This window comes from Apteryx rowi, unplaced genomic scaffold (assembly GCF_003343035.1).
Source record: "Apteryx rowi isolate R43461 unplaced genomic scaffold, aptRow1 scaffold_457, whole genome shotgun sequence".
NCBI lineage: Eukaryota > Metazoa > Chordata > Aves > Apterygiformes > Apterygidae > Apteryx > Apteryx rowi.
The window spans coordinates 470,475-495,059 of record NW_020450713.1 but is presented as its reverse complement, the minus strand read 5'-3'; the positions used below and the strand labels follow the sequence as shown (position 1 = coordinate 495,059).

The window sequence follows — 24,585 nt, the reverse complement described above, 5'->3', positions numbered from 1 at the left end:
GAAAGGAGAAAAGGAATTTGTTGCTTTTTTTGCAGAGGTCATGAACTGAACAGGAATGAGTCCTCCTTGGCGGTTTCACTATTTTGCTGTTTGCCTTCGGGAATAGAAATTTGGTCTGATTCTAACAGCTACTGCCAGGCCCTCGGCCCCCACAGGCAGCTTTCATGTGTCTTTTGAGGCCCACCTTCAGCAGTTGTACTTGGATATCGAGGCTTAGAGGCCCTCCAACTGCTCTGGCTGTGCAGTACCCTGATCCTTGCATAGCTGATTGATGTCTCTGCTGAGAGAAGTCTGAGTATTGGCCAGTTGTTACTGTTTGTTCACTTTAAATGGAAGATAACTCTGCTTAATATATCAGGCAAAAGAGAACATACCAAGTAAAAACAAGGGGCAAGAAAGTAAAGTCATGTTAGTAGTTGCTGTGATTATCTGAGGCTGCCGGGGGTGGTAATATGTTCACTTGCAGAGGTTTCATGAAAAACTGGTTTTAATTTTTAAATATCTGTTCCTTTTGTACCATTACAGTTTCATGCCTTAAAAGTATGCTGCACAGAATTTCAGCTTTTTTTCTGGCCCTGGATGTTCAAAATTTCATGCCCAGCTAGTTCTGTACAGCTGGATACAGCAAAACCTTTTCAACTGAGATTCTTCAGGCACACATTTTCATAATATCCTGTATTTTCCAGGTCTGTACAACTCGAATGAAATCTGCTTATGTGCCTGAATAGGAAGAGAGCTGATAAATGACCAGGAGAAAATAAGAATTAAGCTGTAACTCTTAAGATGGCTTTGTGTCACAGAGCCATCCATTACTTTATGATTAATTAGGTTTGCTCTTGTGTTTCAGAAGAGCATCAGGTGTAAATCTCACGAATGCTTATTTCCAGTTTCTCTTTCTGTCTTTGCTGTCTGCTTTGGATATACTGAGGGAGAGAAAACAGAAATATTCATTTCGGTGATCACAAGTTAAAAAGTGTTTTTCAGATAGTCATCCCTGTGAATGTGCTTGCAGGTGCAGTGCACTGATTATGCTTGAAGTTACCTATACTAGTTCATAATAGATTATGTTAGACAGGTAGCTAATGATCCTCAGACACACTTTTTCAGGTGGAGAGGATCATGGTGTACAGGATTTTCCTCATTTTCCTTCTCTGCTAGCCCCACTCCATCTCAAAAGTCCTGTGGCAAGTTGTACCTGGTGGTTCCCTGGAGTAGTCAAACAGCTCTTCCTGGAAAATAGGGTTATTATTTTCTCCACAGTTCAAGCAAAGGTAGAAAGCAGGCATTGAGTAACATGCCCTGAGACACCAGATGTGATAAATGGATCCCATGAAGCTTGGAATATCTAGGCAGAGAAAGGAAGCAGGAGTATGTAAGAAAAGGTAGTATCTTGTATTAGATCTACTAACAAAGTTAAGGAAAACATGGGGAAAAAATAGCACATAGGCCTACTTTGCATAGGTAATCTTTATTACTACCGTAGTACAGTATCTCAGCAGGAGCACACATATAAATAGCTTTTGAGAAACATCTGTTTTGCTATGGCACATGTGGCTTAACACATGATTGCCTTGACAGCAGTCAGGAAAGGTAAAGGTTTGCTCAGCAATGTTTGGGTGTAGTTGATTGCTGCATGTAACACATGAAAAACTTGTTTGTGTTGGAGCTCAAACTACTTGCAGTGTTTCTTTTAAATTACCCTGGGGGTGTACTTTTCAGATATTTCACTCAGGAGGCAATTCAACTTTATTCATCTATGAATTTCTTTTTTTCATATGCAGGTTAGTCTACTTTTTAACGGAATGTCTAGTGGAAACTCTACTCCTTCATATTTAAGGCTCAGGTTAGTTTCTTTGGTGGTCCCATTACTTGTAACCCCCTGATTTGTAGGCTCTTTTCATCTTCACAGTATCTACTGTAGTAGTTGCTACAATTTATTACTCTGGATTTAAAGTTTATGTATTTTTTATTTACTCAATGCAGTTTGCTCTAGATGGCTGTCCTTGAGATCTCCTAAGTAGGTAGTCGTACTGTGTACTTTTTTTAACAATTTATCATGTCCTAATAATTACACAGAAATACATCAAACCTAGAAAAGAGCATTTTGTTCTTGGTTATGGATTTCTTACCCATTTTTATATTTTGCTGTAAAGCTCAGTTGTCGGACAGGGATGTGCTGAGAACTGAGAATGTCCAGTTTGCCCCAAAAGAATGTTTGGAAAGAAATATTGTGACACTAAACATGATTTCAGGGGTCCTTGAAATCTCTGTTTAGATCTAGTCCTACTTCCAGCACTCATAATCCATGATGTGTGAGAGCAAGTAAAGGTCAAATTTGTCTTCCTGGCTTTTTTCATTCCTTCTTCAGCTAGTGTAAATATTGCCAGGAGGATGGATAAGAAGGGGTACAGACCTCAAATTCTAAGCTCCTGTTGCACTGAGAGCTCTGCGTTGTGATGTTTCTTTCATTTTCTTTCTTCTCCAACCTGCTCTGCAGTAGGTTTTATAATGGCATGTGCCATAGTGTCGGAGTGGGGGGACGGGCCCGGAGTAGCGATGAGTCTCAATATGAGTATGGTCGTTCTCCCTTTATTCAAGCTTTTACAGAGTATATATAGACAATGAGCAGAAGCTTGCGTTAGTTACAATGCTACTATTGGTTAAGGCCCCCTGTATACGCGCGATGTGCCGTGACAGGATTGGTGTCGGGCGACTGCTTGTGTTAGTAGCTTTGCGGTCAGAGCTGTGTGCTGCCTCCCCTTTTCTTGATGTCGACACCGGCGATGTTCCTGTTTAGAGGAGACTTCAAGGACAGCAGCTTGCCCACACGCTGAGCCTTATTCTATGTAATCGTAGGCGGGATTGCTCATTTTTAACAGATCATGGCCCTTTTGGCCTAACCATTCCTCCACAATTCCCCCTTCTTGTTTTTGAGCAATCCAGGCTTGGTTCACTACTTTCAGCAGAGCTTTCTTAATACAGCTTAATACTACACATAAACATAAACATACAATTATAAGGATTAGTAGAATGCGTAAGCCTTCAGTAAGCAATCCTATTAGCCATTGAGGTAGATTTCCAAACAGGTTAGTTAGCCATTTGTCTAATAACCCATGGTTCTGACGGATTTTGCTTGTGTGCTCCTTCAACCACTGCAATTGTTTGTGAATGGATTCACTATGATCAGACAAATTCATGCAGCACATACCTTCAAAATCCTCACAACCATGGCCTTGGGCTAGCAATAGAAAGTCAATTGCAGCCCGGTCTTGCAGTATGGCATGCCTTAGGCCTTTTTGGTCTTCCAGCAGGCTTTCAATCACCTGCGTGGTGAYGTTGGCTTGYTTTTCCGCCCAGCAGGCTAAACGCCCGATCTGGTTCAGGGCGTTGCCGGCGGCCGCCCCGGGTACGAAAAARGACAGAAACACTCGCTCTGTGSRACTTAACAGGGAGACCCTGTCATCACAGTCGGGGGACAAGCCAGTAAYAGCTCTCTTGCGGCRGACAYTACTCCCCTTTCCTGTGACATTCCTCCACCAATTGGCATCCGGGGCCAATAGGGTCAATTTCCCTAGATAGCACGGACCCCCCCTCTGCGTTCCCAGGAATGCCTTGCCAAGCTCGGTCCCCACATATAAGAAATACTCCAGGCGGCAATGCCCTGGGAGGCCCTATATTGTATGCGCCCCGGAAGTCATCGGGCTTATAAACTCCTAGGGGCGTATTGGAGGAATCATTGACACTGCAAAAGGGACCGGTTAAGTTTCGATAGTGCTCGTCCGTTGGGCTGACATCAGTCCAATTGCGTGGTACAGATCCCCGCCTTTTTTCCTGAAACCCTCCTTTAAAGTATAGACACGTTTGTGTCCAGTTTTTTGACGTGTTTCCGATACGCATTGCCCCRAGCAGATTTAATTCCTGTGGATCCCAAGGCAGAGTTGTGTTCAAGCTATTGATGAGCGTAACACTACAGGTAGCGGTTGAAATACTCTTACTACAATTACGAGCAGCGAAGCGCGAGAAAGCCGCTGCGTCAAAGCTTGGGATCCCTACTAAACACATTCTAAAGGGTCGGGTAGCTGAGGCCAGTGACAAGCAAAATGCTTGCTGGCCCGTTTCRTTCGCCCAGGTTACCCACATGTTTGGCCTGGGATCAATCTTGTGAAGAGTCATTACCACTGGGAGCAGTACCCCCAGAATCAGGTTCCCCATCCTCTTGCCCGTTGGATGAGTCATGATGAGTCAAGACAGGCTTCGCGTTCTTGCTGGGTACCCACACTGGACCACGATCTGTAGAGACACACATATAACCTCGACCATTGAAGACAACAGGGGCGGGCCCAGTCCATATTCTGGAGACTGGGTCCCTATACATTACTTTAAACTGTGGTAACGTTGTTGTGTTATTAAACTTAAGATTTTGGTGGTGAATGATCACCGGGGGTTCCTCACGGTCGCCCATGAGACAGAGATAATTCAGGGTGAAGAGCGCACGGTGCAGTCTCTGCTGTGCGTCCGTCTCCTCACCCTTTTGCTTCCTTAGGTAGTCTTTTAACACTTGRTGGGTGCRCTCCACTAGGCCCTGTCCAGTGGGTGAGTGTGGGATTCCWGTAACATGATCAACTCCCCATYGGGACAGAAACGCCCTGAATTTGTGGCTGATATAGGCAGGTCCATTATCCGTTTTTATCCGCTCCGGTACGCCCAATATGGCGAAACAAGCCAACAGGTGTTTGCACRCATGTTGTGCCTTTTCTCCGGGTAATGCAGTTGCCCATATCATTTTTGAAAAGGTATCAATGGTCACATGTACATACTTTAACCGACCGAATTCTGGAACATGAGTGACATCCATTTGCCATAATTCTAGAGCCTTTAACCCTTTTGGATTTACCCCAAGCCCAATACCTGGGCCATGGTTCCCACATCTTGGGCAAGCCTGTACAATACCTCGGGCCTCACTCTCTGTTAAACCAAATTGTCTTCTTAGCCCTTTTGTGTTCTGGTGGAATGTGTCGTGACTCTGTCTAGCTTGCTGGAATTTGTCCATAGGGGGTAGATGACACACTGAGCTAACCAGGCTGTCAGCGAGCTGATTGCCTTGTCCTAGCCCTACATCTAACTGGTGGCTACGAATGTGGATAACGCAGCAAGCCGCTGTTCGTTGACCCAGCACAGAGCGCAAGGTGATGAACAGGCTTCCCAACCTCGGGTTAGATGTTTCCCTTATTAAGGCATCCTCCAGCCGTGGTACTATCCCTGCTACATACATTGAATCAGTCACTACGTTTAGAGGGGTATTCAACCAATTAGTTAGAGCCCAAACTACCGCAGTTAATTCTAAAGTCTGAAGGGAATCCYGAGGCTGTCCCTCCATGACGTGTTGTTTCCATTGCTCACTTTCTTTCCACACGCACGCGGCACGTCGCAAGCGCTTACCCGCATCCGTGTAGACAGTAACGCCATCTGAAAGGGGTTCCCTACTTACTTTGGACTTTTCTATCCATTGATTTCGCTGTAGCACCTGCCATAACTTTCCCTGAGGCTGACACGAATGTACCTTACCCCAGAAACCTAACAGAGCGTTTTGTATGGCCACAGCGTTTTGGAGCCACCACTCTAGGTCAGCCATGTTAACAGGTATACTGATATCGTTCGGCTCTTGACCACTGATCTCTAAGATTCTTGATCGCCCTTTGCGTATCAATTCACCTACTGCTTCGGTTCGGGTCTGGATACTCGTTTTTGGTTGTACACTCAGGAATACCCATTCCAAGATATGAAATGCATCGTTTTGGTTTTTGCGTTTGGCAGTGGCATTGATCAGAATAGGGGAGAGAGATTCCCCGCTTCTGTTTTGCCACTGACAAACGACCGCATATGGTGAGTCTTTCCCATTACATATKATTAGGGATATGGGAAGGTTTAGGAGGCGTCGAGAGGACCATGCYGAATGTARTTTTTGTGTGATATGCTGTAACACAGCATGTTGTTCAGGTGTCAAAGTAATTTTGTTAGCAGGATTAGTGCCTCGCAATAGCACCGTCAGGGGCGCAATATTGGTATTGGAGATACCAACACAATGTCGCACCCACTGTAYGTCCCCAAGCAGGGTCTGTACATCATGCAGGGTGCTCAACCGCGTTGTGAGTTCTGTCTTTTGGGGCCGAATTTTAGACTCTGCAATGGACCATCCAAGATACTTCCANTCTTGATGTCGACACCGGCGATGTTCCTGTTTAGAGGAGACTTCAAGGACAGCAGCTTGCCCACACGCTGAGCCTTATTCTATGTAATCGTAGGCGGGATTGCTCATTTTTAACAGATCATGGCCCTTTTGGCCTAACCATTCCTCCACACCATAGCCCAGCCAACAAGACAGAGCAAGGCAAATGACAGTCCTTTTCATCACAGCAAAAGGAACCAAGCTTTGCTTTTTCAGTGGTGTCTCCTCCCTCTTTGTGTTTTTACCCATCTGACTCTGGATTTAACAAGGTGAATTCCCAGCAGCTTCTAGGAGTTGTTTGGTTGCACATTACTGCACAGGAGCTTGCTCTTGATGAGCTTTATTCATCAAAAAAATGGTAAGTAGATAACAAAACTGAGACCCAAATCCTCAGAAGCCAAGCAGTATGATTTGGTACTGAAAAGCTGCAGAGAGAGAGTGGAAAGGACATTTTGACCTCTTCCTTGGCTATAGTATGGCTGCAACCATAGTATATGGCATGAGGTGGACACTCCTTCTCCAAGACTGGGTGGATGCTGACAGCTGGCTATGATTTCATCAGCATCAGAGCTAGTGAATAGCCTGAAAATGCTTTGGGGGTTTGATTTGCTTGCCTGTGCTGTGTCTTCATTGCTGTAAACAAAGCCGTCTTATTCTGGGTGTACCTTGGGTTTGGCAAATCTGAAGAAATACACATCATCTGATTGCTCTCCCTTGAAAGACTGGGACGTTGACTTAGCCCCCAGTTGTTTAAATGTTTCATTTGTGTCTTTGGGGATGATGACCTGATGCAGCAAGGAGCAATGTATCAGGGCCTACTTAAATAGTGAAGTCATAGGGTCTGCCTGGTGCTCATACTCCGTGCACCCCTCCCACACCCACGTGGCTTGCTTTTGCTGTTGTGTTGAAGGCTGCTCTTGATTATCTTCTTTCCTGTGGTCCCCTCCTATTCTTCCTTTTCCCTGTTATCCTTCCCCTTCCCTGTCTACAGTGTCTCTTACCTCCTTCTACATCATAGCCTGCTGCAGAGATTTTTAAGCTCATTTAAAAAAATTGCAGAAATAAGATACATCATCCGTTCTGTTCAGTACCCAGATTTCACGCTGTGTTTATACTTCCTGCCCAGGACCTGCAAAGTCATTTTATGCTCTGAACTCCTTGCATTTGCCTTTCATTATGCACAGATATGACTGTTCCTGTCTGGGATTTTAGCTATAACCACAGTAGTAATGATAATAATACACTAGGTCACGTAAGAAACTTAGAAATATCGTTGAAATTTGTTACAGGGCAAAGAGTTTTAAAAAGCAAGTCTGCTGATACTTGAGGACAGATTTAAGAAATGTCAAAGGCAATCAATTTATTAAGAGTGAACACTGCTACTGTACTTCTGGTTTACTTACAGAATTGCAAGCTGTTAATTTTAAACAGTGTGCTTTTGGAAACCTGAGGGACAAATGTGCCTATAATGTGATTTGCTTAACACATTTCATTAGCGTATTGTGTTTTTTCAGAGCACCTCCTCCCCAAATTCTCATGGCATGCTTGTTTCTGTTTATTTTCAGTTGCAACACTTCATTAATGTAGAATGAATATGCTCATGTTTTATATGAGACTAATGATTGGAACTAGTAGCAAAAGATTTTGCTGGATGCCAAAAATGCTAAGAGTAGCTCACTAAAAAGATAAATGGAGCATGCTTTTTTTTYGCCCTGCTTTCTCTTCACACTATCAAAGTAGGATAAGTTTTGCACTATCTTATGGATTTAGGCACTTGTAATCCAACCTAGAAAATTCTTTTCCAACATACTAAGTCCCATTGGAAGCATTCACACTTAAGCACCTTGGTAGGAAGTTGGCAGTTCTCACTTGATCTTGGGGGATCTGGTACTGAATGTCTCTTGGCAGCCTTAGATAATATTTGCAGATTGCTTAGAGCCACTTTTGGGGTTACTGATTAGTTTTTTGTAGTTGCAGAATGCTCTCAACAGACCTTTTCTCCTTCATGTTTTTTTTAAGGTGTTTTTTGCCTTTTTGCTCAGTGACCAGGGCTGTCATGTCAGGAGACGCATCCCTTCCTTGTTGACTGTCCAAAGAGAAGCAGAGAAAGGTCTGGCTTTCTTTGCAGAGACAGTCTTTGTGGTCTTTTCTGCTGAGCCCTTCCAGGTACAGCTTGTCAGGCATTTTGGCTGCTGGTGCTCAGCTCAGACAACCTCGGCCCTTTTCCCTGCTGCTCCTGTAGCGCAGCTTTCAGAGCTGTACAGCTTTGCCTTCTGCCAGCCCCTTACTCTTGCTATTTTGATCTCATCGTCACTGTATTTATTCCCTGGGACTAGTTTTTGTCCTAGAGGCTCATATGATTCCACACATGGTAGTAATTTTTTCCTTTGCCCTACTACTGTTTTCTGTCTGTCTCACTGCTGTGAAGTGTTGTTTTGAGGAGAAAGGAGAGTCAGCTGTTGTGCGATAGTCTGTTCCTGCCTTTGCTGCTTCCATTTCTTGTGATTTCTATTTGCTTTCTTTGGGGGGGTATCTGAAACTGAACGGGGTGCAGCGTGAGTTGGTGAATGGAGGTGGGTGGAGTGCGGTTAGTGCAACATCTGTGCGTGGCAGTTGTTTAGCTTCCCGGCCAGTGGGTGTATGTGCTGGCAATTCTTGCTGCTCTGGACTTTTATTGTAGTTTGAGAGGCAAGGATCAGATCAAACTGACTGACTGGTGAGTTTTACTTTCCCTCTTTGGTCCTGGTGTCACTCTTTTTCTCTTTTTCCTCGTGCTGCGTTTATTATTTGTTAGGTAAGGCTCTTACGTACTAGAACCCTTTTGGGCTGTATGTAGCTTTGTCCCCTTTAATGCTATTACAGGGTTTGCCTCCAGTCCTGGTGTGGTGCAGTCCTTTGTCTTCTGGGTATAAAAGCATCCTAAAGTTTCCAAATGCATGTGTCCTGACTATGACTGAGTTGCTTCCAGATCTTCTGATTTGGAAAATTTATGGAAAGCAATGTTTCGTAAAAGTGGTTTTTTTTACAAAGACCCCCCTCCCACAAAAAAAACCAACCCAAAACAGGGAAATGTTGGGAAGTTCCCAGCTTTTCTCAAAAAAGTCCTTTCCTTGTGGATTTGAACTGAATATTTCAGCATTGCATTGCAGTCAGATTGTGAATCAGTCAAAATCAATTGATTTTATGTAAGTATTTTTTCATCATCTTTTTTTAATTAAAATAGAGAATGAGGGAATTGGGAAGAAATGTTGGGAGTAAACAAAATGCTTTTAAGTGTCTGTATTTGAAATTGCTCAGAAAAGCAGTTTGGATTTTTTCTTTTTTCTTTTTTTGGAAACCTTCAATTTATTCTGCAACAGATAAAACTTGAGCATTCCAGAAATGAAAAATGCCACCTGTTCCTCTGCAGCTGTCCTATCAAACTGTGCAGCACTACTGGCAACTATTAATATCTCAAACTTTTTGATGTGGCATGCACTTAGCATTTTATTCAGTATTTTCTGCGAACGTATAGGTTGATTTTGTTTTGTTTTCCCTAAGTTTATCTATATACCTGATCTAGGCTATGTACATCTGGCAAATGATCATTCCACAGTGATAAGCTGCAGTTTGGGTTTGCAGTGTGGTTGGACTGAGAATACTTAGTATACTATTGTGAAAGATGAAAGGAATGGAAATGGGCCAAATTCAAGTTGTTTTCCATTGCATCTGATCAGCAGATCCTATGGAGAGAATTTGCCTGCTGTGACTATTTGATTCTCACTAGCGTGAGCTGTCTTGTGTGTTGGCAGTGCTACAGTGTGAATTTGCGGTGGCTTTCCGGGGTGTCTGTCCTATACAACTGCCAATTTCTGTTTTTTACAGGATTTAGGATTTTGTGCTCCACTTTCTGTGCAGGGGGAAATGACACAATGGTATACAGTGAATGTATTTTTACATTTACAGCACATGGATTATCTGTTTTTTTAAAAAACAGCAGATCAAAAAAATACTTACGAGCGAGTGGCATATTCTCCCTCCCTCACTCCCTGCCTCCCTCATTATGCTTTACGTAGTCCTTCTGCCTCCTGTGCTGTATGTGTTAGCTGCAGGTGTTCGTGCTGGCCACAGCGATTTTGTAGAGGTGAGGGTTATTTCATATGCAAGTTACACACCAGAAAATGAGGCAACTGAGCAACTGTCTCGTCCCCCGTCTTGAAAAGATGACAGTGTTGAAATGCCACTGTGAGAGCAGGAGCAAATGGGGGGAGCTTTATATTCTCTTCCTTCCTCGTACTCCAGGCTAGCACCGTGTGTCCTTCTGCCTGGGATTCATGGGGTCATTGCCCCACGCTCCCTTCCTTCTGGTCCATGGCTGTCTTTGCCCTGAAAAGTGGTGATGTTTTCTGTGTTTGTTAATTTTTCTGCTCTGAAATTCAGTCTAGCAAAACATTTCTATTACTTATAGTGCAGAACTAACAGTAACTGCCAGGACTCTGCTTAGGCAAGCAGAGAATTCTTGTTTTTTAACCCACTGGTTAACTGATAAAACTTACGTTTGTGTCCTGTATCTGTCACTGCACTGAAGCATCTTCTGCAATCAGACTGTTTATAATTTTTACAGTTTTAATAGATAAAGCCTAATTTTGTACAAAATCTAGCAAATTTACAAGATAAATTAAAGACTGCAGTCCTTAAGCCCACTCTTCCTCTGTGTGTACAAAAGACAAGAACCAGAAAAAGATGTCTGATTGAAATGAGCCCCTGAACCATTCTTGTGTGGACTAAAACGAGAGTAAGGCAGCAGGAGGCCATTGCAGGTCCTTTGGGGCTGTAGGAAATGGGGTGCTGACCAAGCGACTGCTCCTCTGTCTGCTCCAATCCAGTGACTGCAGCAAGTGACCACTGAGAGAAGGGTGACACCATCTCCATTTAATGTATCAAGAAGGTTGTGCGTTGCTGCCCCGTAGGAGCTGCAAGAGGGGCAGGGTTTTGGGTACGTGCCCACATGTGTGTGGGACAGTGTGTGTTGTCTTTGAGACTGTTGTAAAAGATACTGTGCCGTGAGCTCAGACACACCAGCTGACTGCGCCTGTGATCCTCACCATTGCAGTGTGACCCATTTGCATGACCTATTTAACTTTGTCAGGTTGTGAGGAGCTGGACTTGCACATAGGTGTGTTTCAGCCCATTTTTAAGGTTAGGATGCTTTAGATACCTTGTTGCTTTTAAATCTTCTTTCCCATTTTTCGTTACTTCAACAGCAACAAAGAAGTGGGACCTTAGAATAGGCAACTATGAAAAAACGAGTAGTTACAGCTAACACATAAAGAATTATAATTTCTCTTTTAAAATGGAAGCAAAATCTTCTGAGAACTAAAGAAACCAGGACTTGGCCAATGAAAGGTGTAGTAATCCRCAGAGAAAGCTTTCCTAGGGGCTGGGTCTTAATGATAAAACTCGTTCTCCTTTGTGTGGTTTAGCCGTATTGTTCTCCAGTGTCTTAACAGCACTAACACATACAAATTTCACCGGCACCGAACCAAGCTAGGGTAAGTTCAGTTTTGCAGTATGATGAGATACATTTTGGCTTGTGAATAATAGTTTAGGAAGTCTAGGCAGGATTACCTGAACATTTCTCACTTGAAAACAATTTTTTTCCCCTCCTTTTAAACAAATGTTGCCATCGTTAAGACCACTGGGAAATAAAAACTATGAGGTTGTCACAGAAGCAAATGCTTCTTTCATTGGTCGCTGCTTGAATCTTGTTGGCATACATGGTTTGTCCTACTGCTATGAGATACCAGCTTTCCAAAGAACACTTTGGGACATGGTGTTACAGCAACTGATGGCAAACGTTGCTTTTATGATGACCATCAAAATAAAAGCATATACAAAAACAGTCATAGGGTTGTGACACTGTTTTTTTGAGAGGTGGATATTTCATCAATAGAAGAACTGAATTTCCAAACTACACAGGCTGCCAAATGACCATTATTTTTGTTACTATTTATCATTTGAACTTTTGGCGTCAAGAGGGGCGCAATTAAGACTCCCTGGAGTTCCCCCACCCTTGATTGCTTTCTAAGCCTWTTAGGTTGGTGTATCCTGTATGGTCTGTATATTTTTATTAGGAAATGTTGCTAGGAACTTTTTAATGCTCTTCCATTTTTATTAGATTTACACATTGCTCCACCCACCATTTGGAATTGACCAGAACTGTCCTCCTTCAAAGGCTAAACATAAGAGTTATTCATGTTGCAGTTGGAAATACTGTGGAAAAATTATGATGCAAACAGTAAGCCAGATGGAGAATTTTACAAGCATCTTTTTATGTCATGAATGATGCTGTCTCTAGGTTATGGGCTTTCTGCTCTCTCAACTGTTGTTCCTTTCTCCTTGGCCTCCTTCCAGAGCTGTTAAGTTTCGGCCAGGGAAGAAAAGGAGATTTGGAGTCCTCTAAATTTGCAAGCCCGTATTTTTTGTGATGTGGTTGGTGACAGCAAGCTTTGTGTGCAAGACTGTGGGCATGCAGAGTGCCACAGCGATTAGCATGCTGAGCACTGCACCCTGACAAAGTAAACAGAGCCGCTCTCACCGAGCTGTGCCAGTACCACCCAAACGAAAGCCTGAGAGCGGATGTGGTCAGAGCTCTGGTCACGGAGGGGGAGATAAGAGGTGAAAGCTGCCTCATCTCTTCAAGCCTTTGCCTGTCTTCCTGATCTAAAAAAACACATTTCTGTATTTCAAGCATCTGAAACACGCTCTAGTTCTCTGACTATTCATGCGGCAGGTCATTTTCAGTGGAAAGAAGAGCTGGCGATGTTAAATGAATGGTCTTATAGACTATCAACCTCTACCTTTGATCTTTACTTGTCCACACAAGCATCATTGCAGTTCCTGATTTAGTAGCTTGCAAATCTAATAATTTGTTCTCTTCTGACCCTCAACATTTACCTGCATAAGAAAGTTTCACTGGTTTAATGAAAGGATGTGGGGAGAAGTGTATGTGCATGTGTGTATATAAGTATAAAATATATATTAAACATATGCACACGTGTACTGATCTAGTGCCCTCAGTGGAAAGCCATGTGTGATGACTCTAACTTGCTTTGAAAGAAGCTTATTTCAGTTTGGCTTAGTCTTACTATTTACTAATACTAGGTATTGATTTAAGCAACAGCGAATAAGTTGCTCAGGAAAGTGTAAATTCTCCATGAACTGTGTTACAAAGTTGGTGCTGTTTCCTCTTACAGACTGTGGTTATCTGGACTGTAGTTCCAGGCTTTTGTTTGGGGAGAGAGCACTTACCTCTTTTCCCAATGGCTTCTGGCTGGTTAGTCAGAGAGGCAGCAGAAAGGCTGTGTTAACTAGCAGTAACTGACTTGCTCATATTGACATGCAAAATGTTTTCTGAGCAAACTTCTTGCTTAAATGGGAGCTGGCCATTGCTTATATACCCTCCCTGCTTGCTTCAGAAATCCAGCCATTGCCCTTCTGTTTTGTAACATGCTCAAGCTGTGCTGGCAGCCTACAGTGGTAGGTGGGGCAGTTAGCAGGGGTTTTTTGTTTTAAAAAATTGCCAAAATCTGCATTTGGAAAGAGAACTTGTTGGAGTTTTGCATTTAGAAGAAGAAAAGTTTTGCTTCTTGCTTATCAGGTCTTCAGACAAAACATATTCACTTTTTAAATGCTATAACTGGTAATGTCTTTCCTTTAGCTAATGATATGACTGTTAGCGAGTTGTTACTGGGTTAGTCAGGGAGTGGTCAGTTTGGTAGGATTGCTTTTTCCAATGAAGAAGAGTTAAATGAATTTAATTTTTGCCTTGTTTCAGGATAATATCATCTTATTCTTAAGAGGCTGCAAAGAGCTGGGACTTAAAGAATCTCAGCTTTTTGATCCGGGTGACCTTCAGGACACATCAAACAGAGTAACTGTCAAGTAAGTGCATCAGCAGTTTGCAGTTAGCATGTTGTAGCCTCAGATGCATGTGATTCAATAGTAAATATTTAAGAATGAGCAAAAAGGGTAGAGAACTGTCATTTGTATAAAGCAAATATGAAGCTGAGTTTTTTGAAACCTGCAGCACAGGAAAGAATAGACTGTTCTCTTCAGCACTCTTTCTCTAAGGGCAATCTTTTTTCCCAGAGTAATCATGCACAGCTCTTTTAAAATACTTGTTTAGTTCAAACAATGAGATTGTGTGGGACTTGGTGGGTGGGTGGGGGTCTAAACCGATAACTTTCTTTTTCTCTCTCTAACTAATGAACTGTGTAGGCTGGTGAAAAAAATCACTGCTGTGTTATTTCAGATTAAACTGTTTTGAAGATCCATTATAGGACTTTGATTGTTGGTTTTGAACCAGTAATTGAAGGTCTCTCAGAAAATACAAGCTGCAGACAAGAGTATAGCCTATTTATTTTCTAACAAGAGCAATGGGTTGTGACACAATGCTATCTTTGAGCTGTGAACTTCTGTGTAAACTATATGAACTTGGAATGCCACGGTTTAGATGCTTTATCATCCCATCCAAAACTACCACACACATGCATTTTTACTGCAGCATAATGTACAGATATTAATGGATTCTCCTTGCTAACAGCTAATTTGCTTTTTTTCTTTTTTTTGGCTGAAATGATTTTAAAAAATCTCCATTTAGTCAACAGCTTTTTTTGCCACGATATGTGTGCATCCCTCGTTACTGTAAAGATTTTGAGGTGCTTAGACTCTAATGCTTATATTTTGAGCAATTCTGTGAAGTGATGTAAAATAAAGATGAGAAACTATCACAGAAAGAATTACTGACTTGCTTAAGGTCACACAACGCAGGCTTGAATCAAAGTCTGTATAGTCATAGACTGGTGTCTTAAATATGGACTGTGGTCCCTTTCAGGGAAGACTTTGTCATCATGGACTAGAGGAAAAGAAACAGTCAGACAAACTGTATTTTCCTCTCATTGATACTAGTGGAAACCAAGTGTTTCCATCTACCCGCCCCCAAACACACATACTATTTCATAAAATTAACAAGATTTTTAACTGCTGTTACTCAAAAGCTCTCCTGAAATTTTGGGTCTATCATGTGTAATATTAAAAAGTTACTGCTCTACAGACAGGCAGACACTGCTGAGTTGATTGAATGGCCTTGCTTCATTTGGCCAGAAAGATCACTAATGAAATCCTGGTCAGACACATCCATCTTAGAAAAGTGTATGGAAACAATTTACTAAATTTCAGCAGCATTCTAGTTTTCTCCCTTCTGACAGTGAAAGTTGGGCAAGTTTTCATGGTGTTCAAGCACTGTCTGGGAAAATTCAAAGGTTCTGAAAATCAAATTGGCCACTTTCCTTGCTTTGGGGAATAGTCTCCAGCTTTTTGCTCCTTTCCAAGTTTCTGGCTCTGATCATGAGGCACTTCTCCCATGTACATACCAGTGAGAGGGGACATATAATGAACCTGCTGTGAGGCTTTCCTAGCCTTGTTCTAAGTCTGGCAATATTGCAATGAAAGAGGTTCTTCATGATGTCCTGTCAAAGCACGATAATGCGTGGCTGGAGTGAGTTATGAAACAATCCCTAGTCTCCATTTAAAACCAGAGAGAAATGGTGCTTCTTATAAGAAGCTTGACCTTTTGGAGCTGGGGATGTCAGAGCACCTTGTTGGAAGCTGGTGCAAAGCCTGGGAAGAGCTCGCAGCTCCAGAGAGAGCTGTCCAGCATCTAAGCAAGTTAAACCAGGAGGAATAAACTGTGGAGAGCCGGGTTGGCCCGCAGCTGAATACGATGTTAGGTAGATGTGAAATGTCTCACTGGCAGGGATTTTTCCCCCCTCGACTCTACAGAGAAAGCAGCTGTGGAAATGAGCCAGATGTTTTCCTAGTACTGTCCAAGTTCACGCTGAGTAACTGAGCGAGGTGTACAAGCCAAGTCCATGACTGTTGTAGAGAAATATGTTCAAGACTGTCTTCTGCTAACGAGATCCCAAAGTATGAAGGTGATTTTTTTACCTCTCTTTGAAGACGCTTAAGTTATTTTTTAAACACAGTAAAAAYAGTATTTGTTTTATGGCTAAAGATGAATATGGCATTATTGTACATGATTAAGATAATGGCTTATTTTAAACATTTTTTTCCTATAGCTGTTAATAGAAGTAAGCATTAGATCTATTTTTTTTGGATCATTCAACTTTTAAAAGTTATGAGCTAATGCTATGAAGAATTTCTTCTTGACTTGTTAAACAGGACTCTTTTCTACTGCTGTTTTATTAAAAAAATAGGACTGTGTTTTATTTTTCTTAGTATGTGAGCATTGATGGATAAAATTTTGACTTAAAAAGGTGTTATCAAAACCCACTTAATTTTAAGCTTTTGCTATTCTCACAGATACAAATACATTTATTTTTGGTTTTGTCAGGTAACTTTTATTGCTGGACTGGACTTACTGTTAAAATAGAAGGCAATTCCATTATATAATAATCAGGAGACAATCTGTACTAAATCTGAAGTGCTCTTATTTATTTTTAGCACCTAAGAACAATACACATTCCTTTCATTCTTTTTTTAATAGCTTCTTTGCTGACTTTTGAAATGTTGTTTATGTTTGTGCCAACCTCATGCTTTGTTGTTTCTAACATAAAATTTCCACCCTTGTTGAGGAATGTTGGTGAAAAATAAATGGCGAAGGATGCCAATTTCCATCTGAGTGCTTGAGCATACCTTCATAAAGCAGAATATGTTTTCCCCAACAGGTTCTGTTGTAACTGGCAGAATCTTTGTTGCTTCTTCCATCTTCCTTGTTCTGTGTGGTGCTTATTTGCTCAGAAACACCTGCTCTATTTCCTTAATGTTTGTGTTAAATACCTCCTGGTCACATGCATGTTCACTTGCTTTCAAAATCCGTATGGGTTGCATGATTTATTAGAGAGCAGAGTCTGACCATTAGATTACAGCAGAATGTGTTTTAGCAGTGAGGACTTTGGTCTTTTTTGAACAAATCAGCAACTCTGTATAAAGGAAATATTTTTGGCACTGTTTTACTTTACTGTGGGACAATTACAAACACATTTTCTTTTTGTACTTCCAGAATCCTAATTTAATGATTGAAGTAATGGTGACAAAATACTCCCACATTATGAATAAATGAATGTGTGAACTACATCTTCTTAGCTTTCATGTGTTTCCAGCCAGCAGAAGCATTCTGCAGGCTTTTATTAGGGAAAACGTGATCTGCTGCATACACGCTCTTGGAAAGTGTGTCTGCTTTCTGATTTTTTTTTTCCTCTTTTTTTCTGTGTGTGTGTGCAACCAGGAACATTGACTATAGTAGGAAGCTGAAAAATGTAAGTATATAACTTGGAGTATTTTTTTTTTTTGTCTGGTTAATCCTGTATTTGGCCTGAGTTAGAATTCTGTCAGTAAAAGCTTGGTATGGTTGAGTATCACTGAAAAGTACTTTTAAACACAAGTATAACCAGGCTATATTGGAGATTTAGGCAGAGCTGCTATGGCAAAGCATCCTTAGAGCAGAAATAAAATGGAGAATGTTTGTCTCTGCTTAGATAAGGAAATGAGCAATGTAATCTCTGCTCTCTATTCTGATTTTGACTGGGAGCAGCTTGACTCACACCTGAAGCTATGCTTTTGTAGCCTTTTATAATATACTAGGCATAAGGTAAATTTGCACAAAGCATTTAAAATGAAGCAAAAGGATCATACTAGGTCTGGATACAATCTTTACTATCAGGCTTGCTAGCTTTCTCTTTGTTCTTCCAAACAAATAAGTGTTTCTCCAGAAAAGTTAATTCTGTTTTACTTTAATTTCTTGTTGATTTAAACTAATGGCAGTAGTAATGGATTCTGTAATTGTTAAGTGGAAAAGAAAATGGCTAAACTTTGCTGGTCTCAGAGTTAGTTATTCTTCTAAAGCCTAGCAAACTGTCTGTCTTTAGTCAACTGTTAACTACTGTAAATTCAATTTTATATTTGGCTGACATCCCTATAAGCTGTGAGGAAATGCCAAGACCTTTTCCCAATAACTTTGCAAGCCAGTAATCATGGCTACAGGTAAAAATCACACAACTAATTCATCCTGTCTTTCCTGTCATCAGTAGAGTAATATCTTTCTCTTCTAACATCCAAAGTTGCGGGGAAAGAGTTCAGCTTTGGTGTTTTGGCACCTTTGTGGGCACTGGTTAAATATCTTTGTATAGATTTATTATTTTGAAGGTAAAGTTAGCTTTCAAAAGTGTCCTCCACTCTGTGTTTGTAGGCAATACATACCTTCCAGGTGCATGATACTGTAATTTCGGCTGGCAGCCAATTGGAATTGCTTGCAAATGTAACATTATTTGGGRAAAAAAAAAAAAAAGCCAGTTGGGGAAAAAGGAAGAAAAGAGAAAGTGATCAAATGCTAGCAGAAATAAATAAAAATACCACAACCTTCATCAGAGAACTGGATAGAAAAATGAATTGGACAGTTTCCAAGTTGCTAGGAGTACTATATCTGTAAGTGTTTTCACTTCACTTGAGAACATGCACTGTAAGAAATTTTTACATAAATTTGTTATTCTGTGCTGAGTAGTGCTGGTTGAAGGAAAACAGTTCAGATAGAAGTTTTTTCAAGAAAAAAAATCAGTATTGGCAAAACCAGCTCCTTCTCCTCAGCACAGTTGTATCAATTTGGATGCAATTTCAAAATGAGGAAAAAAAAGAACTATATTAAAAGTGTTATTCAGTTATTTCATGGCATGTATATTATTTATCTTACACACCACAGTTGTGCTTTTAAACAAGCAATCTGTATGACACATGGTGTATTCTTTTCTGGTAGGGCCTCAGCTGGAGTGCTACGTGTGACTTTGGACATCACACTTAAATAAAAGAAAGGGCTGTTAGAGAAAGTTGATGGAAAAAGGATAATCTAAAGTCTGGCATATATGGCTGAGGAAGAAGTATTGAAGGAATTTGGAGAAATTCAAAGTATCGAAGATATTTGAGTGCTTTAGGAGGAACAGTCTGACGGTCTGTTCTGTCCTGTCCTATCCCCCCCCCACTTCAAATTTCTCCTATTTCTATTTTCTTTTATTCCCTATGTAGTATGCATTATATGGCCCTGTCTGATTGGCACATAAAATATATTATTTCAGTTTATTTAACTTCTTAAAATGGTTACTAGCAACTATTGTAGGCAACTATTATTTATTACTGGTTGCACATCTTTTCCACATCAAAGTATTTCCTGTTTGTTCTGCAGTGAAATACTTTGCTATGCCATGGAATATGCAGAAATAATGAGCATTAAATGAGAAAAATGCCCTGAGTTCTGAAGTGCTGTTTTGACATTTTAGCCTTTGCAAAACATTGAGTCGAACTGCCTTTGATGCTCAGTTTCCAGTCCAAATTGCTGCTGCACAGGTACCGCTAAAGATAGGGCAGCTGGATAAGTGGAGACGTATGTGGGTCCAGAGGAGAAGGCAGTTTGCTTTCCTTGCATTATATAAATATCAGTGGTTTTGGAGGTTTTGGAGCTGACAGTCCCAAGCATCTTAATTTCTCCTTTCCTAGAACAACTACAGCACCAGCAGAGCCAGATCAAATTCCTTTGCTACCTCAGGGAGCGAGAGGATGTAATCCTTGGCATTTCTTCTGAGATAGTTTTGATGTGACTTTTGAGTTATGGATAGGCATTAAGTCAGAAATGAAACCACCAACTCTTTCTGCTTTATTGTAACAGAAGCAACCAGATGCGCATGGCTGTTGGTTAGTCTTGGACTGAGCATTTCTTAAGCCTGGGCACTAGAAGTCACCGTTACAGAGTCATCTTGTTAATTGTGCTGAGATGATTCAAAATGAAACTACATTTCCTTTTGCTGAAATAGGCAGACACACGTCAGACATTTTATTTATTCCATTATGCATAGCTGTTTTAATTAATGAACACTAATATTAGTATTCCTTTGGGTTTTTTCCTGTTGGATTTACAAATGGGCATATTTATAAGTGTGTCTTCTGGAGCCCTCCTCACTTGGCAATAGTTTCAAATATCTTGTCTAGTTTTTCTATTCAGATTTATTTTTACTGTTTACTTTCCAGCAAGACATGAGAGTTTCAATTTTTAAAAAATACTGGGAAGATAATGTGTTAAGTTATGTATTCTGTAGGACTGTTTCAATAGTTGTCTGGTGTATTTATGTTTAACTATTGAGAGACACTTCCCTTCAATCTCCTTTGGATTTATAACAAAATCCTGTGCTGCTGTGCAATTTAGAATAAATGAGATATACTTAAGGGAAGTAAATATAGCTAAGTAACTGTGTAGATGGCTTCGAATAATTCTTATTAACTTCTGCAGGTATTAGTCACCATTTATTGGCTAGGGAAAGCGGCAAACAGCTGCACCTCATATAGTGGATCAACCCTGAACCTGAAGGAGTTTGAAGGTTTGCTGGCACAGATGAGAAAGGTATCTTTTTGTTATGTTTTGGGAATGGAAATTTATTTCAAATTTTTAGTCCCATAAATACTCTGTTTGTTGCTATATATGAAAGAGGTGGGGGGCTGGAGTACAAATTACTTAGTAAACCCCTACTTTCTTTGAAAATGTTTCTGACTGTACCAAGCCATAGTAAGCACAGCTTTTTTGGCAGCCAACTTTGCGATGATATTAATGATGAAGCACTTGATGTAAAACAGGGCTTTAGAATTGTCACATGGCTCTGTCATCTTCATTTCTGTAGTCTTTGGTTTGAATTATTTTCATTTATGACACAGTTTCAGCTAGAAGAGCTGAGACTCAGAAATAAGCTGGCAGGCCCCGGGGGAGCAGAGATTTTTTTTTTTCTTTAAACATTCAGTCTCATGGGCAGCTCTTTCCTTATTCAGTTTTCAGTTGCAACACAAAGCATCAAACCAAGTATCAGCATCAAACCAAGTATTCAGTATAAAGCTGAAGGCTAGAAGGAAGAGATCGTGTTTCACAAAGGTCATGGCTAGGATGAACCTGTGTTTTGCCATGCTCTGAATTCTTGCGGAAAACAGATTTTGGAGGTGGCTTATGATAAGCTGAGCTGTGGTGGAAAGGAAGAGTTGCCACTGCTGGCACTGCTGGGGACTGCTGGTTGAGCACTACAGCATGTCCTGAACCTGGGCCTGGGACGCTGAGCCCCAGTAGTAGTTAATGTTGATATCCAAGCATGCATTTACTGGGGATGGAAGTAGGGAGGAGCAGGCGCATGCGAAGACGGCAGCCCCCCGTGCTAGTGTTGCTTGTGTTGGCCATGCTGCTCGTGAAGGAACAAGGGGAAATGGAGAGGAAAAGAAAAGAGAACTTCCTGCTTCTCTGCAGAGGTTTTTTTTGTCCTCATTTGAAATTGGCTGTACAAATCACTCAGGACTTTGCCACTCATGAGTGATATGACTGAGACTAAGCAACAAAGAAGTTAAGTTATTATGTGGATTGTTTCCAAATAGGAGATACAGGGAAGAAGCAGTGCTCGCTTCAGAGAGTTTGTAATCTGAAAAGTGAAACAAAGRTGGACAAGGGAGCTAATGCAGAAAAATTGTCAAAGTGGAGTTTGCTATAATGCTAGTGCCACATGGTATCATAGTTTCATTTTTAATGTTTAATCTCACAGTGTGAGGCTCCTCTTCTTCTGAGTCATATTTACCCATCTAACTAATCGTTAGAGCATTTAGGAGGTCCCTTTGGGCCCTTTGGTGGGTTGAAATAGCCTGGGCCCAAAAGGTAGGGTTATCAGCGGAGCCAGTAGTGGTGCGCCTGGCTTGGAAGAGCAGAGCACTACAGGTAAAAGACAAAAGAGAGAGGCTGGAATTTGATTTGTTGCAGATGTTGGAAGTGGAAGCAGAGTAGAGATCTCATAAAAGCTGAAAGCTATATATTCTTTTAATATAAAAACAGAGCACTTCTCAGTCCTGAAAAGTCTGTTTAGATGGTGCTGTTATGAAGGCCACTAGCAACTCACTTTGTAAGTTCCCCTCGCTGCTCTGACGGCCCCTCAGTATTTCAAATTGGCTGTTGTGGGCTTTCCTGTTACTGAATTTGGAGATGATTTGATTGTAAAATAGAACATACTAATCATGCTGTGTAACACTCTGATGTTCTCTTTAGCTGAGGCTGAGTGACGAAAAGACACTTTATTACATTCTCTACTGGCGTTTTTTTCCACAGAGTTCAATAATTAAATCAACCATAAATAATAGTTCAGTCTGGTTTAGTTTTTCTGTTATAAATTCTCTCCACCCTCTTTTTTTAATAAACAAATCAAAAGACAGCTTGAATGCAAGTTGTCTTGGATTCATCTTTTTCTACTTCTCAGAATGAAAGGACTATTCATTTCTAATTTTATTCATGGCTACTCTGTTTTTAATTTCATTAGCTATTTGGATATGCATTCTTCTTTATTTTAAAACTGGAAATTCCAAGTGACCAAACATTCCTGCTTTTTGATTACATTCAGAGGGTTGAGGTTCCTGGAGAAATGCATTTTATATTTGGCAATCACACTTTCTATACCACTTGGTGATATATTGTATTTTTAATTAGATCATGTGAAAGACTAACGTGCTATTATGTGTTGCGTTATGGCATTATCAGTCCTGCAGATAACCACTTTCTTTTTCCTATTGATAACATTTGGGAGATGGTATTTGTTCAATGCAGGACAAGTACCTGTTTGTGAGACAGTGTTTCATTGGGTGAGTAGTTTGCCAAGGGGAAGGCTATAAAGAACATGTTTACAAAAGTCTAGGATACCATCCTGGTGCCTGCCTCCTAATTCCTAGTGAGTTGCATGCAAAATTAACATAAGCAGGCCTTTGAAAGTAGGGCTGCAGAACTCATTAGTTCACAATTGGACTTTTTTCAAACTCTGAAAAGATAGTGAATGCAGGATGGGGCTTTCTGCCTTACTTTAAGTCCTGTAGCTGTTGAGTGTTTCTGTGTCATTCAAATACAATAATTTAAGAAAATGGAAGTGTGCCTGAGTATTGAGAATAGCCGGTTGGTATGAAGAGATGAGGAGCTTTAGAGAATTTGGATTTAAGAAAGCTTTTGGATTGTTTCTCCAACAGGATTTTGATGGGATTTTTGGTTTTGTTCTTGGATCTGTGTAAATCACACAAACTTCAGGGAGACAAATCTTTGCTGTCTGGTGTTTCTATAGGTATTCTGGTTCACACACTAAGCAGGAATGGAGAAGGAAATTACATAGGGTTCAATTACTACTTTGTCAGATACTTTTTACTTGCTTTTAGAAAATATTTTCATTTGAGTTTGCAGTGGGGTTACTTATTGGCATTACCACAATTTAGCTTGGCCTTAGGGAACCTTTGCTGCAGTCCTTGCTGTGGTATTTTGGCAGAGTAATGGTGAATGGCACTAATTAAGCCTTCTTCCTGAAAAGTCTGCAGGACGTTGGGTCTGATCTTTCCCTTTCCCTTCAAGCCTCCCTCTTTTCCAGCATGGAAGCTTTTGTGTGATATCACAGTCCTCTCCTCCCTCAATTGCTTCTTCTCCAGCAAATCTCCTTTGTTTAAGGAGGTTGCCTGCTATAGAGTACTGTGATGCTCTTGACCGATCTGCTCACTGGCAGTGCTAGTAATGGGTAAGACCTTAACAGTCAAGGACAGTAGGAGCTGTACTGAACTTAGCCATTATGCTCCAGCTAGCTGTAACCAGGGGGTGCTTTTTAATTAGGAATTAATATTCAAATACTTTGGGGGAAAAAAAATCACATTCCAACCTCTTTGGGTTGCAAAATGTCAGCCTGATAATAGCACCCACATCTCTGACTTTACTTACTGTCGGGGAAGAAAAAACAGATTTATCTTTGAATGAAAGTAGTTATTTTTGGTTTTCTCAGCCTGTACTATTGTAATTAATGGTAAGACACTCACTAAAACAAGGGATTTATTATAATGCAAGGGTGAGGATGGCTTCTAYTGACCTTTCCCTCTGCTGGAGTTTCAGTGTTTTAGTATGTGCTGCTTGCACTGGAAAGAATTTGTAATCACAGGGCTGTCAAAGACAACCATTGTTCTCATTGCTCTGAACATGTGGGTCAGCTACAAGTGCTTTCATATCCCCCAGAGCCAGGAGCTGGCAAAGAGTAAAGAGCACAACTGAATTCTTCTGAGGCATCAGGAAAAGTATTTTGCATATTTTTCATTGCTGATTGCTTCAGAAAGACATCCCTCTTTCATAACAGGAATTTTTCTTCAAGGTAGAGGAGGCTGGGGCACACTGCTTCATTATTTTGCCGAGCTGAAGCAGCAACAACAAATGCTGTCTGCTGGTGTCCCAGCCAGATACAATAGATAGGCAAGGGGAGGAGAGGAAATCTTTTGGAAAGCAGCAGACTTAA

General features: G+C 41.0%; 1 protein-coding gene across 1 annotated transcript in view; it reads left to right on the top strand.

The window, feature by feature from the left end:
- LIMCH1 (LIM and calponin homology domains 1) overlaps nt 1-24,585 on the top strand; it is a 117,525-nt gene that overhangs the window by 30,393 nt on the left and 62,547 nt on the right. Inside the window, exons 3-5 of the mRNA XM_026077533.1 lie at nt 14,043-14,149; nt 17,514-17,544; nt 20,556-20,666. Of these exons, the coding sequence (XP_025933318.1) occupies nt 20,658-20,666 (9 nt within the window). The 5' untranslated portion in view covers nt 14,043-14,149; nt 17,514-17,544; nt 20,556-20,657. The remainder of the gene's footprint in view (nt 1-14,042; nt 14,150-17,513; nt 17,545-20,555; nt 20,667-24,585) is intronic.